We start from the raw sequence: 27,778 nt of genomic DNA, 5'->3' as shown, positions 1-27,778 counted from the left end.
AGTACGTCCAAGTTGAGAGCGCTGTCCAGAGCGGTCACAATGGAGCACTGTGGGATAGCTCTCGGAGGCCAATACTGTCGAATTGCGTCCACGCTAACCCAAATTCAATCCAGCGATGTCGATTTCAACGCTAATCCCCTCCATGGGGAGGAGTACAGAAACAGATTTTAAGAGCCTCTTAAGTTGACAAAAATGGCTTCGTTGTGTAGATGGGTTCAGGGTTAAATTGATCTAATACTGCTAAATTCGACCTAAACTCTTAGTGTAGACCAGGGCTAAGTGGGAGTGGAGGATTGATCTGTGATGCAGCCCTTGTTTTGATATTCCACCTTTCTCTCCTGAATCTAGATTAAATTTTAAAACAGTACTGTGTCTTTTGGGTCATTAAAAGATGGTTGAATTTTTAGGCCTGACAACTTTGAAAGATTAGCACTGCAGCACATAAGAACATGTTAACTGCTAAAAGAAAAGGAGTACTTGTGGCACCTTAGAGACTAACCAATTTATTTGAGCATGAGCTTTCGTGAGCTGCAGCTCACTTCATCAGATGCATACCGTGGAAACTGCAGCAGTTTCCACGGTATGCATCTGATGAAGTGAGCTGCAGCTCACGAAAGCTCATGCTCAAATAAATTGGTTAGTCTCTAAGGTGCCACAAGTACTCCTTTTCTTTTTGCGAATACAGACTAACACGGCTGTTACTCAGAAACATGTTAACTGCTGTGCATTACACTTGGTAATCATTAAGGAAATTGCTAGTTTCTTGTACCTGGGTGTCTGGAATGTCTGATTAGATTATTGAGCCCTGTAGCAAACATACACCAGTCACTTTTTCAAGTAGTCCCATTAAAGTCAATGGAACTGCTTATATTAGTTAAGTTACATGTACCTTTGCAACATTGGACCTCTAGTCTGTTGTTATAGTTGGATTGTTTGAAGTAAACTGTGTTTATAGGGGAGATTTACCTGTAGTTTAAACGTAAGTTTCTATGATGACACTTCCTGGAGTTCAGTCATTACATATTGAATTTTGTATTTTGGAACCAGAGTTAGTGTTAAGTGTATCGGTGCCATAAGCAAATAATAATTTTGGCAGGTGATCGTGAGCCAAAAGAAAAGTCAATATTTTGTTCTCAAAATATAATTTGAAAAGATTTGGTAAATTTGTATTGCTGATAACTGCCCATAGAAAGACATTGAAATATAGGAACATCCCTAATATAGACTTAAATTTAAGCTGAGTACATGTTGTCTTGCTTTCTTCCTTTACCTCACTTTTTCATTTTTAAAATGTTTCATTCTATATTTTGTTTGCAGTTCTTTTTTTCTGCCATTATCCCCTCACCACCTCTTTCCTTTAACTCCTTGGGTCTTCCTGCTATGACTTTTATCTGTTTGTCTCCCCCTCCCCAGCTTTTTGAGATTGATAGATTGAGTCAAGGGAAAACAGTATCTGTCTCCCACTCCCCTAGATTCTTCCCTCAGTCTCCTCCCGTTGTAGTTCCAGGGATGTTGCGGTTGGCTCTAAGGGTTGGCTTCTTCATCTTTAGACAGGCTTCCAAGGATGGAGTTCCTTAAGGTTGCTGCTGCTACCACGTTTTTTCTTTCTTGAAGTTAAGTGTGGAAGAAAGGAAGGTGATTCACAGAGTCAGAGATGATTCTTTTCAGAGTAGGAGCCGTGTTAGTCTGTATTCGCAAAAGGAGGAGGACGACTTGTGGCACCTTAGAGACAAATAAATTTATTTGAGCATAAGCTTTCGTGAGCTACAGCTCACTTCATCGGAGTGTAGCTCACAAAAGCTTATGCCCAAATAAATTGGTTAGTCTCTAAGGTTCCACAAGTCCTCCTGTTTTTTTTAGAGATGATTCTGCTGCTTGTAAGGAGTTGGGCGTGAGAAGAGTCTAGAGTAGAAGTCATGGAGCAAAAGTTTGGCAACATTGTTGACACCTTACATGAGTGCCTACCAGGCCTGTGCTGCCAATGTTTCAGTTCACATTTTCCTACTTTTAGGGAGACATTTTATATGCTGGAAGTCGTGAGACCTCTCTTTGAATCTAGGTTTTGTCACTTACACACTGTGACTTTGGGCAGGTTGCTTCCCTCCTGGATCTAGCGTGTCTATCTGCAATATGAAGAGTGATTCTTACTCACCTTTGTAAAGCACTTTGAATTGTATAGATGAAAAATGCTGTGTAACCGCTGAGAAATATTAGAACACTACAAACAGTGCTTTCTCTCGGAATAGGCCTTATGTTGAAAGCCTTTATTAATGTTTCACTATGCAAAACCATTTTTAAACAGTTTGTTTTGGGAGAGGAGTTTTTATTTATAGTGTGATTTCCGACTTCAGAAGACCTGCTAAGTTGCTGAAGAAACAGTTGTAACCTGTTTCTTAAGGCTTATTGTAAACTTGGAGTAGTATAAAGATGTTCAGAGAATCTGGTGTTGTTTTTAAAACTAACGTGCATCTGAATTTGCACTTCCTATCCCTCGCAGGCAGAATGTGTGATATCAATCTATGTGGATCAGGTAAACTTTAGTAAAGAGCCATTGTAGGCTCAGATGGTGAGGTGTTGTTTAAGGTTGATGATTTTATGATATATACTCTGCCAACCTGTTGATTTTAAATGTTAGTGTGCTACTTCAGAATTTTTTTTATTTTTCATTGTTTAATATTGTGAATGTTGATTCTATCCTGTCTTTTAATGGAGATCATATTAACCTCTGCATTTTTTTCATTTGCTTGTGCACAGAGATATTAATGCAGCTCTTTTTTCAATATTAATCTTTACTGTAGCAAGGGAAATCACTCTTATCTGTCTTAAAGTTGCTTATTTTTACTTTTGAATATATTTGTAGAATTGGTAGAAAATATACTCCAGATTTTAAGAGTTGTAAAGGTAAGTCATATTTTGCACCTAAACAGTCTTGTGGTGTACTTTAATAAAGAGTAAGGTTCACTGGCATTTTATGTCTGAAAAAAAATTATAAATTATGAGTACCTTTTTATTTGTAATAGGAATGAAATAGTCAGTTCCTCATATTTTTCTCCTCTATTTATAATAGGTGCGTTCAATGGATGAACTGAACCATGATTTTCAAGCACTAGCTCTGGAGGGAAGGGCTATGGGAGAGGTAAGTGAAACATCTTTAGAACAGGGTGTGTGTGTGTGTGTGATGGAACGAAGGGAGAAGAGCTCTTTCTTCAGAAATGAGAGGTGGATTCTCTTCTCAAAACTACATCCACTACTCCTCCCTTGAGGAAGTCCTGCATCATGGCTGTTGCAAAAAGTCTGTTAGGAGGCACTCCAACCTGGGAAGAGAAACATCGGAGCCCTCCAGGTGTTCTACCATCAGCAAGTAATAAAATGGTGATTGTGCTGAATGGTGGAAACATTAGAATGGAACTTGCTTAGTTTATGTGAAGGGGTTTATGTGATGGGCTTGTCTGCAATAGTAGGGAACTGGAGTTGATGACCCAAGAGATCCCTTCCAGTTGTATGGCCTGTGTTCCTATGTCTTGCTACGAGGTATCATACACTTGTCCCATGTTCCTTTTAGGTATACAGGTAATTAATGGACAACATAACCAAGGCTGCTGCTTTTTTTTTTCTCTGTAAGTGATTGTTCTCCATTTCTATAGGCAGTTTTAGCTATTGTGATGAAGTTTAAAAAGCTATACATGGAGATCTTGCAGCTTTAAACTTGTTAGACATCTTAACCTCATGCTTCAAAACTGATGGGTGTCTATTTCTGTGTAAGTTAATAAGAACACGGCGAAGGGGCAACGTCAAGGGTGGTAACTGGGGCAAAAAGCAAGATTCCCCCCTCCACTAAAATGATCCTCAGTCCATGAAGTTGTGTGGGTAAAAAGTTCTCTTGTGAGTTTACCAATGCCAGCAGAAGAGTTAGAAAGAAGGTTATCAGGTCTTAAATGAAAAAAAGTAATAATAATTTACTTGATTCTTGTATCCTAAGAGGAAATGTAGAATTACTAGCTTCAGACATGGTGTGAAATGTAACAACGCAAATGACCAGCCCAACTTTAAATGTCCATTTTAGTTGCAAAACATGTTTTGCTCTCCCGGTCTCTTCTGGCTCACTTTAATATTCCTTCTGTTGTTCAAAGACCAGTTTATTTTCTCTTCTGTCTTGTGAGTTGGCTGGCTGGCTCCTCAAGCCAGTGTTCTTGTCAGAGTGGATAAAAATCGATGATTCTTAAAAAAACCCAAAATACAGGTTTATTTAGAATTAAATTTGAAATAGACAACCTATGTTAAGGCCTGAACTTATTATAATCCTATTAAAATAATTTAAATTCAGTTCAGTTATTCAAGTAGTAAATGTTTGCTGCCAGAGTTTTAAAGAGAGTCAAGTTATTGAACAGGTGTAAATGTCTGTCTAAGCACCTGGAACCAGAGTTTGAAGAGCCAAACCAGTTTTTTTATAGCTGTAGGTGCAGAGAGAATATTTATTTTCAGTTCAGTCGCTATTTCAATTCAATCACTACTTCATTCAAAGTTGAGTGACCTATTGGAGTTGGAAAAAGCAGGAAAGTCTGTTTTCCTCTTCAAATATCTGAATAAAAATGGAGGGGTGAGGATGAGATCTGCTAATTCTTAAATCTTGAAGGACATGGTTGTTGGGGATAATTTCAGTTTGCTAAATATAAATATTTTGTTTTAATAAATCAGTTTTAAACGTAAAATGTAGAATCATAGAATCTAGGGTTGGAAGGGGTCATCAGTTCCAGTGCTGAGGCAGGACCAAATAAACCTAGGTGTTTTGATAAATATTACATATCTAGTACATTTAACATCATTTAAAAATGGGTTGTGCATTTTAATTGAATTCCAGTTTCCATCCAAATGATCTTGGCACTAATCATTTAATAAATACCACATCATTCACTGTTCTCTATCATAATGTAAATATTAAGAATCAGAATAAATGTATATTAAGCTATGAAGTTACTTAAAAGAACATGTACAGATATATCCTCCTAATTAGGGGAAAAATTAGTTTAAAGTCTGTATTTAGTTGCAAATCAACATGTTTTAATGATTACCAGCCAATGAAACTTGACCTTTCTTTATGAAAATAATGAAGTACAGAAGCAAAAAGAGATTAAAATAGATATAAATCAAGGCTTCCTGCTTGCTGATTCTGATCTCTCTTAATTTTTGTAAAGAGAGTGATATTGCTGTTTACAAAAGAACTTTGCACAGTGTGCTATTGTTCTTTATCCATGCCAGCTACATGGGATTAGCAGTTTAGGTGTAATGTATATTTAATTTCTAAAAAAAATCCACCTTGCTTATTCCTCAGATTGTAATGCCTTTGATGTCTGTTCCCTGGCTGAACAGCTCAGCTATTTGCAGTGATCTTCCACACTCTTGTTGGTTTTGAGTAGGGGAGCATTGCTAGGGAAAGCTTTAACATGTACACTTGTCTCGTTGTTGGTCATAATGTTCTGTTTGGTATTGACTGTGTGAGGGTCCACAGTCTACATAGATGTACTGTATCACATATTATAGATTGAAAGTTGATTTCCATTTAGTCCCTCTCCAGCCAGGGCAAGACTTTTTTTTTTTTCTTCAGCACATTTTCTAGAGCTATGTCCAGTCAGGTTTTAAATACCCCAAGCAGTTGGGCTTCTGCTACATCCCTTAGATCAAGGGTGGGCAAACTACGGCTCGTGGGCCGGATCCTGCCCATCATGGCTTTGCATCCGGCCTGTGGGATTGCTCCCCATGGTGCCGCAGGCCCCGTGTCGCTCTCAGAAGCAGCTGGCACCATAAGGGGGGCAGAGGGCTCTGTGTGTTGCCCTTGCCTCCAGGCACCCCCCAGCTCCCATTGGCTGGGAACGGGGAACTGTGGCCAATGGGAGCTTCGGGGGAGGTACCTGAAGGCGTGGCAAGGGCAGCGTGTCCTTGCTCTCCTCTCTTCCCCGGGGCCCTGCACGGACATGGTTCCAGCTGCTTCCCTGAGTGGCGCAACATGGGGCCAGGACAGGCAGGCAGGGAGCCTGCCCTGTCCCCGGTGTGCGCCCCTTCCACCCAGAGCTGCTTTAGGTAAGCAGTGCCGGGCTGGAGCCCGAACTCCTGCCCTAAGCCCCCTGCCTGCACCTCGCACCCCGCCTGCACCCCAACTCCCTGCCCTGAGCCCCTTGTCTCACCCCTCCTGCACCCCAACCCCCTGCTGCAGTCTGCACCCCTCCTGCACCCTTGCCCTGAGCCCCCTCCTGCACTCCACACCCCTCCTCTGCCCCAATCCCTTGCCCTGAGCCCATTCCTGCACACCGCACTCCCTCCCGCGCCCCGGCCCTGCATACAATTTCCCCACCCAGATGTGGCATTCGGCCCAAAAAGTTTGCCCACCCTTGCCTTAGACTCTTATAGCACAGTACATCCCTAGAAGCTTTCCTAACATTCATTGGGAATTCTTCTATCCTGAAGGTTTGTCCTCTTGTGACATCTTTAAATAATTCCTTTGCATCCTTAATGTTTGCACCTTTAATATATTTGTAGACCATTCTCTGTCCCCTCCCTCCTACGTAGGTGCTGCTTAACCAAACAGTGCATGTTTAGTTTTAACTATTCCTCATAAGTCGAACACTCCTCTCCATATCATTTTAGTTGTGTGATAAATAAGAACAGTTCATCAAGCTTCCCAACTAGTCCCAGCATTCAATTGCTGGTCAAATACCAGAGTGAGGTTGATACCCAGTATGAAAGTAGATAGACCTATTCAAAAATAAAACTGCAAAATAGCAAATGATTCAACAGGCTACACACCAAGATAGCTCAAAGAACAGAGCTACACACCAAGATAGCTGTTCCAAGGTATTTTCAGTGTTTGAATCATTGCAAGAGGCAAGTAACAAAGCTCTTAAGTGGAAATAAGATAAATCATAAAGTCTGATCCTGTCCTCAGAGGATCTTAAAATATGTTCCAGTGCAAAAAGTCCCCCTGGCAAAGTTCCTTGGATTACAAACATCATCCAGTCCATACGTGCAGCTAATATGCTGAAATCTGCTGTATGGAACTACAAAAATCCTGCCCATTCCACCTTGAACTATTGTCAGTATACAGGTTTCAGAGTAACAGCCGTGTTAGTCTGTATTCGCAAAAAGAAAAGGAGTACTTGTGGCACCTTAGAGCTGTAGCTCACGAAAGCTTATGCTCAAATAAATTGGTTAGTCTCTAAGGTGCCACAAGTCCTCCTTTTCTTTTTGTCAGTATACAGACATCAAAAAAGAAAAGTACTTACTTTCCTCAAGCTAAGCAGAAATACTTTGGATGATATACACAATATTACCAATTCTACTCTGTAGTATAGCTCTACTACATATACATTCCAGAAGAGAAGGAGTACTTGTGGCACCTTACGAAAGCTTATGTTCAAATAAATTGGTTAGTCTCTAAGGTGCCACAAGTCCTCCTTTTCTTTTTGTGGATACAGACTAACTCGGCTGCTACTCTGATTCCAGAAGAGGCAGCTTTAGTGTGTAGTGGCTTCTTTTTTCATTAAATTTTATTCTTTCACTAACACAAGGAAGTTTTAAAAATCATTCTGCTTGTCCACCCCCATTCTAGTCTGTTGTGGAGACCAGTCCCATGGAGTCTGTAGATTCCATTGGTGACCCTTTAGTGACAATTCCGTTTTGCTTTGACAAATGCTACTCTTCAAAATACCTTTCTTCTTACATTTGGTATGTTGTGAAAAGTGCAGAATTGCAGCTCTGTAGCCATAGAAGGGGAACAGCACCAGCCCAAGCTTCTCTTGCACAGCTCCATCAGTGTAGCTGCAGGGACTACCTTGGACTGTGAGAAGTATACTTCAGTCTGTACAGCCCATTCAGTCCTTGGCCTTTGCTGAGAATCTTGGAGTGTTGATACTGGTTGTTCTTTCCAGCCGGTTCCCAATAGGCTACCAAACTTACTTGACATACTGGTTAAAAGCTGTTTAGCAGCCTGTTGTAGCTCTTAGCTCAAGTTGGGGTGGATTTAAACCAACCAATTTGAATTGCAGAAGCTTAATAGCTCATTACAGATTCACTGACCCAGCCCCTAAAATGCTTGTTTTAAAGTCATGTGATTGGATGTTGTTTTCTCAGTTGCTAAATTCAATCTTCCCAGGAATTGTGATCCCTCTTTGGGAGGCTGTAAATGGCTGCTCTTCCCCATCCCTTTGCAGATGTTGAATGACATAGGGTAAAAATGCATGTTTGTAGTTCCATACAGTAGTAGTTCAGAACAAAATATTGCTGCTTCCCGAATTACACCATCTCTGTGTTTTTTAAACGTGCTGTGTTAGTGACTTTCACATGACTAGTTTGAGGTCTGGTCCCTCCATCCACTATTCATAAAGATCAGGAAACAGTGTTGTGTGGGTGCTCTCTGAGTAGAGTTCTTATCCGTTTTGCAAGACCCATCTGACCAAATTGTGCCATTTGGTCATAGGCCCACGATGGCTCTGTGTAGAACCTCTCTGCCCAATGAGGAGTGCAGGGAAGTAGTGCTTAAGAAGGCACAATCCCACCCAAGCAGACTGGCATGCCAGAGGCTGATCCAGTCTCTCAAGGAAAGAGGTTCATGGTCCTAGCTCGTTCCCAGAATCTTTGGGGCATCATGTATCCCTTAGGCACACACCAGTGGGCTGCACAAGAGGGCATGAGGAAGGCTCCTTGCAGGCTCCTCTCTCCACCTGCGAAACTATCTGACCCTTTAACAGGAGGGTAAGTTTAAGTCCTGAGCTTCCATACCTATAGGAATCTAGATATTTGACTTTTGCTGCAGGAATGAATCTCTGTCACTTAACTCCTTCATCTACTCAATTTAAGAGCAGTTTGCTCACTTTACAACCACATTATTACCAAAGCAAATGATGCAGTGTTCGATGTTGGTGATTCTTGCGTCTAGCTTATCTGTAACTTGTTTTTAGCACAGTCGATGCTTTTGCTTCGCTGTTTTTTTTTTCTTGTGCTGATCTAGTTCTGATTATAAATTTCCTGCCTTGACAGAAAAGCTGGAACTGAATGCAAATTCAATCTGTGTCTATGTTTTCTCCCATCCTTTCTGTAGTCAGATTCTTTGGAATCTAGAGAATATCAATTCACTTGGTTACGGTGAGTGTTGAGAGAGGAGTCCAGGAGGTGTGGTTTGGCTTTAAAGCACGCTAGATGTGTTCCCAGTTGGATTCCTTCTCCTTATTCTACAAAACGTTTTCATCTGTGCATGTTATTCAGCTGTTAAACTTTTCTCGATTGTAACCATGCTGAAAAGTGGCAAACTTTAAAACAACATAAGGATACTTCTATGCTAGTGATTCCAACAATGCATTGAAAAAAAACGAGGAGTACTTGTGGCACCTTAGAGACCAACAAATGTATTTAGGCATAAGCTTTCATGGGCTAAAACCCACTTCTGGGTTTTTTTGCTAATACAGACTAACACGGCTACCACTCTGAAACTGTACATTGGTTTATCAAAAGGCCAAAACACACTCATTGTCTTACAAAACAATGTTTGAAGATTCTTAGAAGACCAACAAAAAAATTATGCTGGCTGGAGACAGTTGTGGCAGTGAATGATTAACTAGAACAGAGAAATATTTGCATGTAAATAAAGATTAAAGAACTTGAATTTGAGATGTTAGAACTTCTTCCTTTAAATTTAGAATTTAAAAAAATCTAGCAAACTCTCCCAGCCCTGGAAAAAGAGCTCCCCTCCTCCTCCAACAACCAAAAGCAGTTCTGATCTTCTAAAATCTTTCAGAGTAGCAGCTGTGTTAGTCTGTATCTGCAAAAAGAAAAAGAGAGTACTTGTGGCACCTTAGAGACTTAACAAATTTATTTGAGCATAAGCTTTCGTGGGTTATAGCCCACTTCATCGGATGTATCTAACTCACGAAAGCTTATGCTCAAATAAATTTGTTAGTCTCTAAGGTGCCACAAGTCCTCCTGTTCTTTTTTCTAAAAATCTTTGCAACTTGGATTTAAAAAGTAGCTGCTCAGGATATTATGGATGAATCCACTGGATTTAAAAGAGCATTCTGAATGCTCCAGAGAAAATCCATCAAAAGCTATAAGTGAGGAGTCCACCTTAAAATTACATGATCAGCGAAAGAACCACCATGTTTGAGAGCCTCCCTTTTTCTGTGCCGATCTGTAAAGATCATGCTTATTTATATTCGTCCTCCTGATCCCCAACATCAAATTTGTGACCCAAGTGAAAAGGCATCCCCCAGTTCCATTAAAAGGATCACCTTGGAGAAAACACTTCTCTTCTGCTTAGCAAGGTCCTGATCCTGCAGTATGATCTGTGTGAGCAAGCCCTTGCTCAAGTATGAAAGCTCATTGAAGCCACTGGGGCAGCACTCCCACGGGTCAGATGGTAGGGTTAAGGCCTTAGTTTGTAGTACTATTGGCTCAAGACAGTGGAAGAAGGAATGATAAGAGATCTATGTTACTAAGTGCTCTGAAGACTGGACTTGGAACTGCTAATATCCATTGCATGTGGTATGAAAAATCTCAAAGATGAATTACTAGAAGTGAGGACATACGTAGATTTATTTTAGTACATCACTTGATTAAGATGTTTGTCTTTAGTGAAGTGCACAGACATTTTGAGGATATCTGCTAAGACCAAGGAAACACCTGTGCTACACCTCTATTTGATATCTGACCATATTAGTCAGTTGACTAAAAATCTAAGGACATTCCTGTATATATGGTCATGTTACATAATTTGGGGCTTAACAGTATTTTTGAGGAAATAGGTTGTCAGAGGTTGGTGTTTTCATCTTAACCCTCCAAATGGTGGTTCTCTTGTTTTTTTTCCTCCAAGTGCTAAGGTCACTATATAATAACAGTTTGTATTCTTACAACGTCTTATGTTAGTAAGGACATTTGTAGAAATTTCACAGAGTGCACTGTTCAGGCATTGAGCTAGTCCACAAATTGAAGTGTGAGGTTTGGGAGAGGGAGGTCACTTCAATTTGCTTTCTAGTCAAAGCAAAGACTAATGTTTGATATCACTGCTCTTGTTTACCTAGTCAGATCTGGCCACAAGATTCCCTCTCCACTATGTATATGTTTGTGCTTCCTTTTCTCATACTCTGGCTTTGGTGCAGCAGTTTACCAGCTCAGCTCTTAGCGGTATTTCAGTATCCCTGATGAAGCTAGTGCACATCCACCGCTTCTTGAGTCAGCCCTATTGGGTTAGTTGCGATCAATGCAGGGCTGCATGCACTGACTTTATAGACGAGTGTGTTTTTAATATAAAGGCTTTAGAGCTATGCAGAAAACTGCACTTCTCTTTTTCTTAGACACTGCACTAGCTTGATGCTGTTAGTTTGCGTTGTGTTTCTATTGAATGTGAAGGAGAGAACACTGACAAAAATATCTAAACAAATAATAGTAAAAAAAGAAAAGAAACTAATGTTTGGGATATGTGTGAGGAAAAGAAGGAATGTTCAGATTATAAGTTCCTGATTTTTGAATGTCATCTGCAGGAAATGCAAGCTCATTAACACTTGTTTGCACACTGAGCTAAGACTGGCAAGTTCACAGAAAGAGAAGGATGAGTAAGAGACAGCCCCTTTTTCTTCTGTTGGGAAAGAAGGCATTGAATGCTTCTTCCTTCCTCCTGCCTCTATTCCTGCTCCCCTCTATATGGATTTTGTAGCAATATTCATCAGCACCTTGTGTTAATTCGTTTGAGGAGTTTTCTGAAGCCAGTATACCGGGGTGGGCAAATTTTTTTCCCCGAGGGCCACATCAGGGTTGCGTAACTGTATGGAGGGCCAGGTAGGGAAGGCTGTACCTCCCCAAACAGCCTGGCCCCCTCCCACTTCCCGCCCCTTGACTGCCCCCCTCAACCTCCAAACCCCTCCCCCCCCCCGGCTCCTTGTCCCCTGACTGCCCCCTCCTGGGACAACCGCCCCTTCCTTATCCAACACCCCTGACTGTCCTGACCCCTATCCACACTCCTGCCCCCTGACAGCCCCCCGGGACTCCCACCCCCTATCCAACCGTCCTCTGCTCCTCGTCCCCTGACTGCCCCCTCTTGGGACCCCCCGCCCCAACTGCCCCCCAGGGTCCCACCCCCTTATCCAACCCTCCTTGTCCCCTGACTGCCCTCCCAACCCCTGTCCCCTGAGAGGCGCCCCCCCTCCAGTCTCGCACTCCCAACCCTCCCTGTGCCCCATCCAACCGCTCCCTGACTGCCCCCCACTCCCTGACTGCCCCCCAGGACCCTCTGCTCCCTTACCCAAACCTCCTGCCCCCTTACCAGCAGCAGGAGCTCACAGCCGCGCCATCTGGCCAGAGCCAGCCACGCTGCCCAGTAGGAGCGGCGGGCCAGAGTGCTGCCCGTGTGGCTGCAGGGGAGGGGCCAGGGACTAGCCTCCCCGGCTGGGAGCTCAAGGGTTGGGTAGGACGGTCCCATGGGCTGTAGTTTGCCCACATCTGCTGTATACAAACCAAGACATCATAATGAGATTATGAGAGAGTTTAATGTCTTGTCATAATTTTTAAAACAACAAAACCTGACAATACATAGTTTTTGAATTCATAACATGCATTGCTGCTTCATTGGGGTAGAGGTGCAGGATATTTTAAAAACACGCTTCTCTTCTACATTGTAACCTTACCCATCTTCAAAACCCACCTACTGAAACCAACTTCATTCCACCCCTCCCCTACCCCATAAACAAAATTATCATCCTTAACACTTCCCCTTCGGTCACATACCTGTGGAAAAAGTGAGCCTTGCACTCTGTCCGAAAGCTAGAGATTTGGATTCTTTGGTTAGTGGGAGTGATCATCATTGTGGAGGGCCATCTTCTGAGAGCACTATGGCACCTCTTTCCTCCCCCCTAATATCTACATCTGTTCTGTTTTTATTTAGATTTGTCAGGGTGCTTTGTCTTACACTGTGCTGTTATGTTTTAATAAAAACAAGGACATTTAGGAAGCATACCGAGAACCATTTACATGTAAAGGAAGTCTGCACCCATTTTGATTTACCTTCTTTCCCCATATCTGTTGGGCCGAAGAGTCACTTAAAGGAGATCTTGAAGGAGCAGTTGGTAAGGGAGAAGAACTAGGAGTGTGCAAAGACACAGAAGCCCAGAGCAGTCAAAAAACTAAAACAACATCACTTGGAAAGAATAAAATTACAGAGAATATACGTGCATTATGGGAATTACGAAGAAGTAACAACAATAATACAAGTATGTGTTGGGAGGTGAGTGTGAGAGAGACTGTGTATCCGTGCTGGCTGCTGGGGAAATTTGAGAGACTGTGCGCTGTCTCTTTTAGCACAGCAGCACTCACCAGAAGGGTAGTTCAGGCTGTGACAGCTGCCAGTAGCTCTGTCCTGCCCCTGACATCAGCGCCCCCCACCTCTCCCTGTTCTGCACAGCAAGCAGGAGGGTCCCAGGAGCAGCTGGCCAGGGGCTCCAAGGCAGAGGGCCGGAGCAGCACAGCTGCAGAGCAGCGTGGGGAGGGGCACCTGAACACATGTCGCCAGATGTGCGCTTCACTTGATTGACTCTTGGGCCGCTGCGCAGCTTAGAGGAAACACCGCTCTTACTTCTCATTTTGAATATTTGGAATGGTTTAGAGGAAGTGTGAGATGTCATGGTCTCCTGTGCCACCAGTATGTATGAAGACTATGTTCAGCTGCATGCAGCTTCCTCGATTTATGCAGTTTCTGCCAGTAGTAAGATAACCCAATGCCAAAAAGAAACACACAGGTAAGCACCCGACTTTAACTTAATCCAAGGAAGACAAGGATAATGGGAACAAAGAAGCATTTAGAGGACCTTACCAATACTCTAACCTCACCAACAATTTGAAAGTATCAGCTCACAAATTGTCAAAGTAGTGCGAAGACTTGGGATCATGCTGGGCCCCTCCGTAATGTTGGAGACACAAGTGGGTGAGGAATGTCTTCCCAGATTTGGACTTTTTCCTGACAAGGGTTTAGCTACTGTGATCTGTGTTTTTGCCACCTCCAGGTTGCTGTACTGCAACTCATTGTATTTGGCATTAAAGGTTATACTACATGATAGCTGTAACTGGAACAGCACACAGCCGCAAACCTGTTAAGCAACAATGGCTGTGAGATATTGAAGACTACTTCCCCGTTTGTGACCCACTCATCTGGAGAGGCCTCAAACAAGATGCTGCATTTCCATTAATGAAGAGCATTCTCAGTAGTGGGGGCACCAAAAATAAACTCGTTGCCAAAATGTGCCCAAGCCTGTCTGTATTCATACCAGAATGCAAAACTCCCCTTTTTTGCTAAAGCTTCTCCAGTAATGACTTTCCTGTACTCTCCAAAATTAATTATCCTTTAGGAGACGGACGCAAATGCTGGTTTTAGTTTAGTTGTGACCGGCACTTAGGTACCATGATGATGGACACCTTAAAAATAAGAAGTTTGGCTAGTTTGTAAAGCATGTTGTACTCCCCTCACTAAAGTGCTGTGTAGACTGCAGCCTCTTCAGGGCAGGTGATATCTGACTCTATTTGTAAAACAGTAAATTTGCAATGCTATGTATGAGTTTTCTAACCATGATCAAGATACTATAAAAGGACAGAGCGTCTATTTGTGGGATTTTTCATGGTGTTCTCACCCTGCTACTATAGTCTCTCAAATGGCATCACCATCTTGTGTCACAATATGAGCCTACTTGCTTAATATCTAAATCAGCCACTTACTTAATTTGCCCAGTTTATAATCATGTATCAGTGGGAATCCTTACGTCATCATACCCCTTAAGTGTGGAATTATACTTCATTTTAACCTTTTTAAATGCTCCATGTTGCCATTTTAAAAAACTAAGTTAAAAGAAATGCGTTTGCCCCTTAACTGTGCCCAACTATTGGTGTTAGCCTAATTGTGCAATGACCTTTGATTCGCTGAAAGAATACAATAGAAGTATGTTATGTTTTTTCAGCAAGTTGGCTGGCTCCCATGCTCAACTCAGGCCCATTTTAATTTAAAACTTCAAATATTTTCTGTTCAGAGATTTGCTTCTTACCTGTTGAACTTTCGTACTGCAGGGCTGATCAGAAATGGATGATTTTCCTTGAGAGAATTCTTTATCACAACTGAAAGCACTTACATGAAAAAATTCTTATGGTCAAAGCCTATTCCTTAATTTTACACCTTGCTAATAGCTGTGTCTGTTGCCAAACCATTTTTAAGTTTGGGTACAGCAGCTCTTGATAGCTTGGAGGCTGGAGGAGTTGTTTAACATCATCCATCAAATTGTTAAATGCTGTATTCTAATGATTTTACACACATTGAACAAAAACAGATACTGTAATCTCCATGTGAAGGCAGGACTGTTCTTCAGTGTTCTGATGTTTTGGTATGCTCTGTTAATACTAGGCAACTTTGTGCAGATAACCACTACAAAGGCAGAGAGAAGGTTGTTTGAGTGATAGTCAGTGAAAATGTTTGTATCAGTATTTTGTACAGGCCGAGCTTGTGATTCACTTCAAAATTATAAAAAAAAAACACTTTGGGATGTAAAGTTCTTGAAGAAAAAAGGTGGATTGATTTAAATCATTGATTTTAAGCAACTTTTCTTTTGTACCTCAGTTCTTTTCTAAACACAAATGCATTCTCATTTGTAGATGTAACCATTAAAACATGTTGATTTACAACTAAATAGTACCTTTACGCTCGATTTGGTATATCTTTTTACTGCTTAGGAGGGCACACTATAAGTATATACATTTATTTTAAGCAAATATATAGCTTAATATTTTCAGACTCTTACTAATTGTGCTTCTTTAGTATGTTAGAAAATGGTGAATGAATATTCACAATTTTGAGAACTGAGCCAGTCAGCTCAGAAAGGGAGAGGCTATAAAATAGGAGCATGAGATCACCCGGGTGTGCTCAGTGGATGATCTTAATCAGGTACATGATGGTGTCTCCTGAAGTCAGAGGCCAGATCCCAAGTCTGTGATGATACTCTTGCACCCAGTAGGACAGCCCTTGGGCCCGCCAGAGGATCAAGCCCTTACTACAGTATATGACCTATTGTGTCCTATTTATAAAACTTGACCTCAAAATTTAGATGTTTTCCCCCCGATTCTTTTCCTGTTTCTTGAAAAACAGTCTATAATTATTTTTTTTTTTGATAGAGGCTCATGGATTTAGCATATTTTATTTTTTATTTAAATGTTTTAAGAGATTATAATTTTAGGCCTTAACAGATTTTGTATTAAATTCAGATGTTGTTCTAAAAAGGTTTATTTTTTAAAAGAAAAAAAAAGTATAATTTAAATGGTAAAATGAAATTAAATAAATAATGAGATTAAACAATCTAGGGACATAAAGAGTAAAAAAGGAAACATTTTACAAATAAGTTAGAAGCAAGAGGAAGATCAGGGACAGGGTAGGCCCATTACCCAGTGAGTCAACAATGTAATATTGTTGCCAAAAAAACAAACAAAAAACTGAACATAATTCTGGACTGTATTAGAGGAGTGTTGTAAGCAAGACACAAGAAGTAATTCTTCCGTTCTGCTCAGTACTGATAGGGCCTCAACTGAAGTTTTGTTTGTGGTTCTGGGAACCACACTTTGGGAAGGATATGGACAAATTGAAGAAAGTTCAGAGAAGAGCAACGAAAATTATTAAAGATCTACAAAATATACCTAGGAGGAAAGATTGAAAAACTTGTGTTAGTTTTGATTGGAGAAGAGAAGACTGAGTGTGGACATAAGCTTCAATCAAGTACATGAAAGGTTGTTATAAAGAGGAGGGCAATAAATTGTTCTTCTTATCCACTAAAGGCAGGACAGGAAGTAATTGGCTTAAGTTGCAACAAGGGAGATTTAGTTTAGACATTAGGAAAAACTTCCTAACTATAAGGGTAGTTAATCACTGGAACAAATTGCCCAGGGCAGTTTTAGAGTCTACATTGTTGGAGATTTTTAAGGACAGGTTTGACAAACACTTCTCAGGAATGGTCCAGATCAGGGGTTCTCAACCCTTGTATTTCTGAGGCTCCCCCCAATATGGTATAAAAACTCTGGGGTCCATCTGTGCCACAACAAGTGGGTTTTTTTCAGCCCCACCACAGCTTCAGACCCGCTGCCACAGGGACTCGAGCTTCGGCTTTCTGCCCTGGGCCCTAGCCAGTCTAATGCCTGCCCTGTGTGGTGGCTTCCTTGAAACCTGCTCGCGGCCCCAAGGGGGCTGCGGACCTCTGCTTGAGAATAGCTGGTCTAGATAATTCTTAGTTTTGCCTCAGAGCAGGGTACTGGACTAGGTGACTTATCAAAGTCCCTTCCAGACCTACATTTCTGTGATTCTGTGACTAAAGATCTCTTGCTATGGTGTTTAAGAACCTGTTGTTTTGGACTGCATAAGGGTATTCTCCTACTCCTAACCTTTAACTGGACAGGCATGCCGAGATGTTTATATGCAATTGTATTTGAGAAAAATTAAACACATAATGATTCATAGTGTAAAAATCTCCCTCCCCACTTGTTTCATTGCATGGCTTGGTGTAATTGCGATTTGTAAGTTGTTTGCAAAATATATTAAATTTGATATAAAAAAAAAGACTAGAGGTTTTCATTAATCCACAGCGTTTAAAAGATCAGTTGAAAGTTCAAAATATCAAACATTAAAATTAAGAATCTAATTTTTGATCCTAAAACTAATTTATCTTCCATTAAAAAGACAAAATGACATTGACCTCTTAAAAATTCAACAAAGGTTGAACCTAGTCATTTACAATACTTCTCTCTGGGGGTAAAAAAAAGCCAGCTCTTAAGGCTACAGTCCCATTTGTTCCGGAGGATGAGATTGTTTTTAGGAGTATTGGTATTTAAAGTGACCTGAAAAATTATGACTCCAACAACTAACTGGCAATTTTCTTAAACACAAGTGCTTCTCTTTTGACTCTTAAGTCAGTATTTTAAACTGATTATTTTTTAAAGCAGATTTTCCTGAAGGTGTAAATAGAGAATTTGCTGAACCAAACACTACATTTTATGTAACCTCCATGGTGGAAAAAATCTGGCAACTGGAAGCTCCTGAAGGGTGTTCAATTTCATTGTAAACTAACAAAGAGTATTTTATTGAAAGAGCATAGCCTATGTGATTCTCCTTTGTCTCCTTAGTTCATGTGTGTGCACGCCCACACTCTGCCTTATTTCGCTTCCTTTGGCGTCACAGGGGGTGTGGTTTATTCAGAACACTGCATCATATTACATTTACAGTTACCATCCTATTAAATGAGTGGCTCATTGCAGCTGAATTTTAATTTAGCAACTCTGTTTCACTTCATCTGAGAAATTCTGATTCTCAGTGTGGCTGGGTAATAGTCTTTTTCTGTACTGGAAATTCTGATGAGTTGAGGTGGTGGTGGAAGCAGAAGGAGAGACACAGCCGATAAATTCCTTCAGATCTGTGGCTAGTAGATACTTAATGACTATTTTAACACACAACACTAGTGGAAGGCTTGGAAAATCTTGCCCTGTTTGTAAATGCTTCACCCCCCTAACACTATCTTTATCTGTGCTGGAATTACTACTACTTGTACACAGAGAAGATGGTGAAGCAGCTGCAAGTTGTACTCTGTTAATTCTCCTCCGCCCACACACCACCTTGTTTCTGTGCCTGTTGCCTAATTATGTTTAGATTGGTTTCAGAGTAGCAGCCGTGTTAGTCTGTATTCGCAAAAAGAAAAGGAGTACTTGTGGCACCTTAGAGACTAAATTTAACTCCCCCCCCGCCCCGCTCTCCTGCTGGTAATAGCTCATCTTAAGTGATCACTCTCCTTACACTGTGTATGGTGACACCCATTGTTTCATGTTCTCTATGTATATAAATCTCCCCACTGTATTTTCCACTGAATGCATCCAATGAAGTGAGCTGTAGCTCACGAAAGCTTATGCTCAAATAAATTGGTTAGTCTCTAAGGTGACACAAGTACTTCCTTTTTATGTTTAGATTGTAAGCTCTTGGGGCTGGGGACTTCTTTAAAAAAAATACAGATGTGTACAGTACGTATCACTATAGGGGATCCGTGTTAGGTGCTTCAGGGCACTACTGCAATACAAGTAATATTCCAGAGATTAGAGAATTGCTTTGACTATGTTATTGGGAACTAAATATCTCAAGGGATTTGTAAGAGAGCCATTCAGTCTCCATAAAGACATTTTAAAAATGGATAAAGAACCATTTTGCTTCTAGGTTGCTGGTTGGTATACTAGTCGTCTGTCTGAAATGACCTAGGCTTAGTCCAGTTCCAGAGGACAAATTATCCATTTAACAAAAACCAAATGACCCAGTTGTTTGACTCTCTCTTAGCAGAAAGATGAACGATTGATTGCATGGGCTGTGGAGAGTGAACTGTCTTCTCCTCCTTTGAGTTGATTCTCCAGATTAGTTTTGGAGCACGTTGGAGGGCAGTATGGGGTCTGCTCGCACTTTTGCTTCCTGTTCCTCACCTGTAGTGTGAATAACTAAGACTAGTCTGTAAGGCTGTCAATCCAGCACCTTTTTGAGACCTAGATTCACCCACAAACTCGTTTGTTTGTTTTTTTTTTTAAAAGTTTGATACTGTCCCCCTAATACTGTTCTTGGATAGATATTTCCCTTGCCGCTTACCAACTGTAATAGTCACTGGTTGTATTAGGGGTTAAACCAGAGTATAAAGGACCAGAAAGGGAAAACTAGGGTATGTTCTTCCCATGGAGCTATGGGTGCAAACAGAGCAAGGTGTGTCTGCCTTCTACAGTTGCACTGTATTTAAAGGAAGGAGATGAAAAAGGGAGCTAGTGCCACCAAATAGAATGCTAATTTTGAGATCATTAAATTTTTGGCAAGGGGGGGAATGCCTTGTATCTGAAAATGGGAGAGAGTAAATTGGAAAATTCAGAGGAGACTATTAAATGGATAAGTGGTCTTGGCCAGACAATGACATGCAAGATAGAAACCATATTGAAGTGAGTGGGGCTTCATACATTGAACTGAAGGAGAATCCAATTAAAAGTATGATTCTTGAGAACTGGGACTTTCGAATTTCTGGTGCAGAAAGCCAATATCCGATAGTGTTATACCATCTTGGTTTTGAATCTAGGAAAGGAAATAATCCTCCTCTTGTGCTAAAAGGAGCCTTTCAGAGTCTGATTTCATAGTACGTACAGTACTACAAAGCACTTCAAATGTATCTTTATTTCACTATTGATAGAGATAGTTAACCTGTTTTAAAGAGTAGTGGAGATACTGCAGGATTTTTAATATCTAATAATGACTGAAGTGGTAAGTGTTTCAAGAACTGTGGGGTATAGCTTATCTTGTTCTTTCAAATTCAGAAGCATGACTTCTTACATAACTGAATTTGTTTGTGGCAAGACAGTGGCAAAAAGGAAAGCTTTGGCTGCATGATGAGGTAGAAGGAGAAGCTGGGCTATGGCAGAACTTACCGAAGTGCATGCCTTCAGTAAAAGAGGAAATGCAATACCATTGAGTAGTCTCAGCTTCCTAGATTTATCTATATTTATGTCCTGTTTGGGTGCCATTCTGATGCATGGCCTTTCATTACTCAAGATAGAGAAATTGAGGTTTTGTCTGTGTTCCTGTGTGGTACACTAATCTTCCTGTAGGAAAATCACAACCCTTTTAAAGGCTCTTGGAGCCAACAGGTCTCTGTGCTGGGACCCAGAGCACTCCATGCCATCTGGCATTGCCACCAATTGGTGCACATCATCATATAACTGGACACTTCATATTTTGGACCTCGAGGCTCCTTGCAAGTTAGTTCATGACCATTACTGACCATGATCTCTTTTTTGTATCCTCTGATTTGCGCGTGTGATCTGTTTGATGTATTTTCCACCTCCAGCATGATGGTGCTTTTGTTTCCTCCTCTCTCTGCACCACCTCTTTGGAGCATTTGTTCAGTGGTAATGGTACGTGGGGAGTGAATCATGTACGATAATTCCTGTTGCCCCCTGAGTTTTCCCCATTGAAGTATATAGATTAAGACTTGTGATTATAAACAGCAGTGCTGCTAATTTCCATTTTGTTCATTAGTTTATTTAAATTTGTTCTGTGCCTGCTACTTGTGCAGGCTTTCCCCTAGCAAAGCTTTTGACACGGTCTCCCACAGTATTCTTGCCAGCAAGTTAAAGAAGTATGGGCTGGATGAATGGACTATAAGGTGGATAGAAAGTTGGCTAGATTGTCGGGCTCAACGGGTAGTGATAAATGGCTCCATGTCTAGTTGGCAGCTAGTATCAAGTGGAGTGCCCCAAGGGTCAGTTCGGGGTCCGGTTTTGTTCAATATCTTCATAAACGATCTGGAGGATGGTGTGGATTGCACCCTCAGCAAGTTTGCAGATGACACTAAACTGGGAGGAGAGGTAGGTACGCTGGAGGGTAGGGATAGGATACAGAGAGCCCTAGACAAATTAGAGGATTGGGCCAAAAGAAATCTGATGAGGTTCAACAAGGACAAGTGCAGAGTCCTGCACTTGGGACGGAAGAATCCCATGCACCGCTACAGACTAGGGACCGAATGGCTTGGCAGCAGTTCTGTGGAAAAGGACCTAGGGGTTCCAGTGGACGAGAAGCTGGATATGAGTCAATAGTGTGCCCTTGTTGCCAAGAAGGCCAATGGCATTTTAGGCTGTATATGTAGGGGCATTGCCAGCAGATCGAGGGATGTGATTGTTCCCCTCTATTCGACATTGGTGACGCCTCATCTGGAGTACTGTGTCCAGTTTTGGGCCCCACACTACAAGAAGGATGTGGAAAAATTGGAGAGAGTCCAGCGGAGGGCAACAAAAATGATTAGGGGACTGGAATATGTGATTTATGAGGAGAGGCTGAGAGAACTGGGATTGTTTAGTCTGCGGAAGAGAAGAATGAGGGGGGATCTGATAGCTGCTTTCAGCTACCTGAAAGGGGGTTCCAAAGAGGATAGATCTAGACTGTTCTCAGTGGTAGCAGATGATAGAACAAGGAGTAATGGTCTCAAGTTACAGTGGGGGAGGTTTAGGTTGGATATTAGGAAAAACTTTTCCCCTGGGAGGGTGGTGAAACACTGGAATGCGTTACCTAGGGAGGTGGTGGAATCTCCTTCCTTAGATATTTTTAAGGTCAGGCTTGACAAAGCCCTGGCTGGGATGATTTAGTTGGGGATTGGTCCTGCTTTGAAGAGGGGGTTGGAGTAGATGACCTCCTGAGGTCCCTTCCAACCCTGATATTCCATGATTCTGTGATTCTAAAGGGTTCAGTTTTGCTTGGCCAGTGCCCTTCCATCTGTTTTCTTACTTTCAGAAATCATTCTTTTGTGGTTGCAGATCCTGTAATGGTCTCTTTCATTCAGTTGCTTCTCAGTGTAGCTTCTATAATAGGCTTGCCATGGCACCAAGACAGTAAAAAGAAAAGGAGGACTTGTGGCACCTTAGAGACTAACCAATTTATTTGAGCATAAGCTTTCGTGAGCTACAGCTCACTTCATGCATCAGATGAAGTGAGCTGTAGCTCACGAAAGCTTATGCTCTCTAAGGAGAGTGATCAGGTAAGGTGAGCTATTAGCAGCGGGGGAGGGGGGAACCTTTTCTAGTGATAATCAAGGTGGGCCATTTCCAGCAGTTGACAAGAACATCTGGGGAGGAGGGGAATAAACATGGGGAAATAAGTTTTACTTTCTGTAATGACCCATCCACTCCCAGTCTTTATTCAAGCCTAAGTTAATTGTATCCAGTTTGCAAATTAATTCCAATTCAGCAGTGTTTCATTGGAGTCTGTTTTTAAAGTTTTTTTGTTGTAATATTGCGACTTTTAGGTCTGTAATCGAGTGACCAAAGAGATTGAAGTGTTCTCCGACTGGTTTATGAATGTTATAATTCTTGACATCTGATTTGTGTCCATTTATTCTTTTACGTAGAGACTGTCCAGTTTGGCCAATGTACGTGGCAGAGGGGCATTCTTGGCACATGATGGCATATATCACATTGGTAGATGTGCAGGTGAACGAGCCTCTGATAGTGTGGCTGATGTTATTAGGCCCTATGATGGTGTCCCCTGAATAGATATGTGGCCAGAGTTGGTAACAGGCTTTGTTGCAAGTGTAGGTTCCTGGGTTAGTGGTTCTGTTGTGTGGAGTGTGGTTGCTGGTGAGTATTTACTTCGGGTTGGGGGGGCTGTCTGTAAGCAAGGACTTACAGTAGTGTTGTTTGGTGTTAGATACTCCACAGTATCATTGATTGTTGATTATGTATCTGAATATAACCTACCTTTTTATCTTTTGTAACTTTTAAAGCGGTGCAGTATAGGGAATTCTGCTTTTCATAGGTGAGGTAGCAGTTTTATTATAGTACCTGTTTTGCTGTCCTTTGTGCAACCTATTACTCTTGATATCCAAATCCATGTACCTTCAAGTATCCGTTGTCATGGAGAGATTGTTTTAAAATGTGTATCTGAATCAGATAAGACTTTAAGTTAAAAATACATACTAAACAAAAGTTGTATAGCTGCTTCTTCCTTCCCCCCAAATATAGATTTAAAAGCTGCTTATGCATATTTAAGCTTGCTTCATCAAATGTATCTCTTTGTCTTGGAGTGAATATTGGCTCTGTTATCCTGTAACACCCTGAGTTAACACAAACCTTCTGCTAAATTATATAGACTTGAGCTGCTTAGCATTTCTAATATATAGGACACTTTGACTAGTCCTTCTAGTTCGTACTGTGCGGTAATCTAAATGAGAGATTCTCAAGTGTTTGTTAATCTTCCAGCTCCTTCCATTCTGTCCCGAATTCAGCAGATAGGCTTATTTATTGAACTCCTTGCTGTGACTGTGCTACTTTTCTCTCTCTCTGAATCACACCACTCCCATTGAGACAGAGGATTTAATTTAGAGATTGTACTGTTACTATCGAAGGCACGTAAGCAGCACTTGGAATTCGTCTTGCCATATGTAGTTGCCATAAGGCAGATGTTTGCCGTATGGAACTGCTATTTTTAAAAAGCATCTGTTATGCCTGGTATATGTTTGTGAAGTTTGTCCTTTTTGCTGTCACTACACTTTCCTGGAATTGATTTAACCTGAGGGTAGTTTTCTGTCCTGCTGCCCCTGAATTAGAAGAAAAGTTAAGCACCTTTTCAGAATAACATAAGCTGTGCAGAAGCAGTGGCTTAGAACTGTTCACTCTCATCACTGTTTACAAATATTGCCAAAGCATTAAGTACCCTTAACTCCCATGGAATGCACGGGGAGTTGAGGGTGCTGAGCACCTTATGAGATCAGACCCACAATATTTGCATGCGAGAGATGGAAATTCCCAGTCCCCCATATTGGAGTGAAGATTCTATAGGTAACTATATGCAATTCTGATTCATTAAAACATGCTCTTCTGATGAGAGCATATCTTTCTTACTAACATTTGTTACAAATGGCTCTCATGCATAGAAATGTGTGAGTGCTGATGGGGTGTGTGTGTTAGGCCTAAAGGGCTGATGCATATAGGATCCCTCCTATTTTTCTGAGTTACTCTATGCTTCCACAGGGTGTCACAATCGCTTCATCGCTCTCACCTTGGGAAAGCATAAGCACTCTGATTGTAAAGTGTCTATCAGCTTGTTTTAACATGACTGATTTTTTTGGTTCCACAAGGAAAATGTTTATGGTTTACACTTGCACTTTTATGCTAACATTAAACATGTTTGTTCCTTTTTATTTGCAGCAGCTGTTGCCAGGTAAAAAGTTTTGGGAAACTGATGATTCAAGCAAAGATGGACCAAAAGGGATATTTCTAGGAGATCAGTGGAGAGACAGTGCTTGGGGAACATCAGGTAACTTTCTCAGCAAGCTGGCTAATTCTGAATTTCACAGCTACCAAATATGTCAAAAACCTGGTTGTCTCTGATTATAGCTATTCATATACCAGTCCTGTGTAAAACTGAAGTTAACAAAAAGATGAAAAAAATCACAAAAGGATCAGTAGAAATAGATAGGTTTTAAATAATTCTGAATATAAGAAAATCCACGTTCTTGTTCAGTTTTCACCAAACAGTGGGTCCTAACTCACCAATGTGTTGCAGGAACATTTTAGATCTGTCATCAGGGCCAGATTAACCCATCAGTTCTGCACTCTGGATGTTACAGCCTAGTCCATAGGATCACACAACCACTCAGGTTTGGCCTTTCTGATGTGATGGAGGGGTGGCTGGGCCAAACCTGAGTGACACTGTGACTTTGTGCACCAGGTTGCAATGTCCAGAGCGGGGAATTGAGCTGAGTCCTGTGGGACAGGAGCCACTGCGGTGGAGTGAGTGTGAGATGGGTTCGCTCTCCACCTCACTTGACTCTCCTCCTCCCTCTCCTCCCATTCTGCTACAGGATATCCCCTCTTCACTGGGTCAGGATTAGGATTACAGTGCATATATGTGGGAACTCCTGTTGTAATGTGTATCGTGGGAAGCATTCTTAAACCATTGTTTACCACTTTATTTTGGGTTGTGTGCACCATGTGATAGTTTAAAAGAAAATTTTAGCAATCGTCACTCAGATATTTAGTCTACTAAATCATACATGTGTACATGTATAATATAGGTGGAACAGTTGCAATTATTATGGCTGCCTAAAAATCAATTATAAATCCTCCAGTGCAGCCATTTCAGAGATTGAGGGTAGCGCAAAATGTGTTGTGAACATTTAAAAAAAAAAATCAACTTTTTAAAATCAATAGCTCCAGTGCCTCTGTGGTTTGAAGTAGGCAGACTGAAGCTGTTTGTTAGGGGCATGATCCAGTGATCAGAAAGGTGCCTTGACCAAATCTGAATACCTTTTCCACAAAGATAAGTTCTAAGTCACAGAAGTAGTCATTTGCACATGCTCTACAGAACATGTTAAGCCCTTTCTCAATTTTCTGTAAGTTCCATCTATACTGAGCATGCTCCCAGGCCCCACTGAGCCTCATGCATTGTTTCCAAACAACTGGACAGATCTCTAGCTCCAGAAAGGACACCAGTAAAATTTACCCCAGTCTGCCTCTTTCCCCCATCAAAACGTTGCATGGCCTAGGGGAGGGTGTGCTGAGCCAAGAGACCATGAGTTCTAGGATAAAGTTTTCAGGGTCTATACTACAGAGTTTGGTCAATATAAAGCATCTTACGTCAACCTAATTCTGTAAATGTCAACACTACAGCCTTGCTCCCACCGATGTAAGTCCCCTCACTACACCGACCTAATAACTCCGCCTGCGGGAGAGGCGTAGCGCTCTAGGTTGATGTAGTTAGACTGATGCGGTGTCTGTATAAACACTGTTACTTACATCACCTGTCAGCTCTGTGCCCTTCCAGCTGGGAGCTTCTCACTGAGCTGAGAGCCTGGGCTCTCATCCCCCAACACTGCTGCTCTTAAGTTGGTGCAAGTGCTCCTGGTAAGGACGCACACCACTGGCAGAAGGAGGATAGTGTGGACATGAAAAAACGCAGTAATTACGGCAGTGGCTGTAAGTCGACCTAACATAGGTCGACTTAATTGTGTAGTATAGAGAAGGCATAAGTCACTTTTGAAAATAGGATGTAGGCTGCAACATCCCATCGACTTTTAATGAAACGTAGTCATTTGGTCAGGGACTGTTTCTGTTCTGTTTGTACCATGGTCTGTGAATGGGGCCACGACGTTGTAAGGTAGTACTACTAATAATGAATCTTAAAGATATGTGTATGTGTTTGTTGTAGATCATTCTGTTTCTCAACCAATAATGGTTCAGAGAAGACCTGGTCAAGGCTTTCATGTGAACAGTGATGTCAACTCGGTGCTGTCGCCACGGTCAGAGAGCGGAGGACTTGGAGTTAGCATGGTGGAATACGTGTTGAGCTCATCTCCTGGGGATTCCTGTCTCAGAAAAGGAGGATTTGTAAGTGTGCCTGATTCTGAAATTTGGGTTTCTGTGATTTTTTTTCCCCCTCCATTTGTTGCTGTTTTTTACTTCCTTCCTAAAGACAGACAGATATTCTACCTCTTGTGGGTGTTATGGTTGTATCCACCAGCATGTCAAAAAGGGTAAGCCACCGTTTTAGTTGTTGTTCATGCTTACGTAATGGGATATAGAAGAAAGAAATACAGCAGTAGTGAGATGGCCAGCCATCTCTGATCCTGTTGGTGAACACACCTGCCATATTGAGACACTAGAAATATGATGTGCAAAAATACTTGGCTAAATGCTGGTGTTCTTGAATATTCTGTAAAGCATGCTTTGCTATGAGACTTGTTCTCTGTTTTCAAAAGTGGTGCAAAAATCACTGCACATTAGTGAGCTGTAGCTCATGAAAGCTTATGCTCAAATAAATTGGTTAGTCTCTGAGGTGCCACAAGTACTCCTTTTCTTTTTGCGAATACAGACTAACACGGCTGTTACTCTGAAGCCTGACATTACATAGCGGGAATTTATTAAAGGACTGTTCTCTTTTCTACGACCAGTGTGCTGCTCCCCACAATGCACTTCTGGCAAAGAAGGGAACAGAGCAGCCAGCTCATACTACCTGTTAACTAGCATCCCCCCCCCATCCCCCCCCGCTTGTGTGGAGGGAGAAAGGTATATTCAAGTCCCATCCCACTGCAGTGGGAAGAAATCTTACACCCTCAAACTGCCAAGAGGGAATAGCTCTAAAACTCCCAGACATCTACTAGTTAGGGTTGATATAGGAGGGGTATGGTGGAGCACAGGTGCCTCATCTATCATATCAGGTGTTGTACTCACTCCTACT

At 41.5% G+C, this 27,778-nt stretch overlaps 1 protein-coding gene across 8 annotated transcripts in view; it reads left to right on the top strand.

Moving 5' to 3' along the window:
- The window catches only part of PUM1 (pumilio RNA binding family member 1), a 130,312-nt gene that overhangs the window by 31,774 nt on the left and 70,760 nt on the right, over nucleotides 1-27,778 (top strand). For 6 of the 8 annotated variants that reach the window (XM_048825669.2, XM_048825668.2, XM_048825667.2 and 3 more), the window contains 3 exons: nucleotides 3,068-3,136; nucleotides 24,748-24,856; nucleotides 26,750-26,928. In XM_048825669.2, coding sequence (XP_048681626.1) covers nucleotides 3,068-3,136; nucleotides 24,748-24,856; nucleotides 26,750-26,928 — 357 coding nt within the window. The remainder of the gene's footprint in view (nucleotides 1-3,067; nucleotides 3,137-24,747; nucleotides 24,857-26,749; nucleotides 26,929-27,778) is intronic. The other 2 variants (XM_048825670.2, XM_048825665.2) reach the window with 1 other exon arrangement.

This window comes from Caretta caretta, chromosome 19, assembly GCF_965140235.1.
Source record: "Caretta caretta isolate rCarCar2 chromosome 19, rCarCar1.hap1, whole genome shotgun sequence".
NCBI lineage: Eukaryota > Metazoa > Chordata > Testudines > Cheloniidae > Caretta > Caretta caretta.
This window is presented reverse-complemented; position numbering and strand designations above follow the sequence as displayed.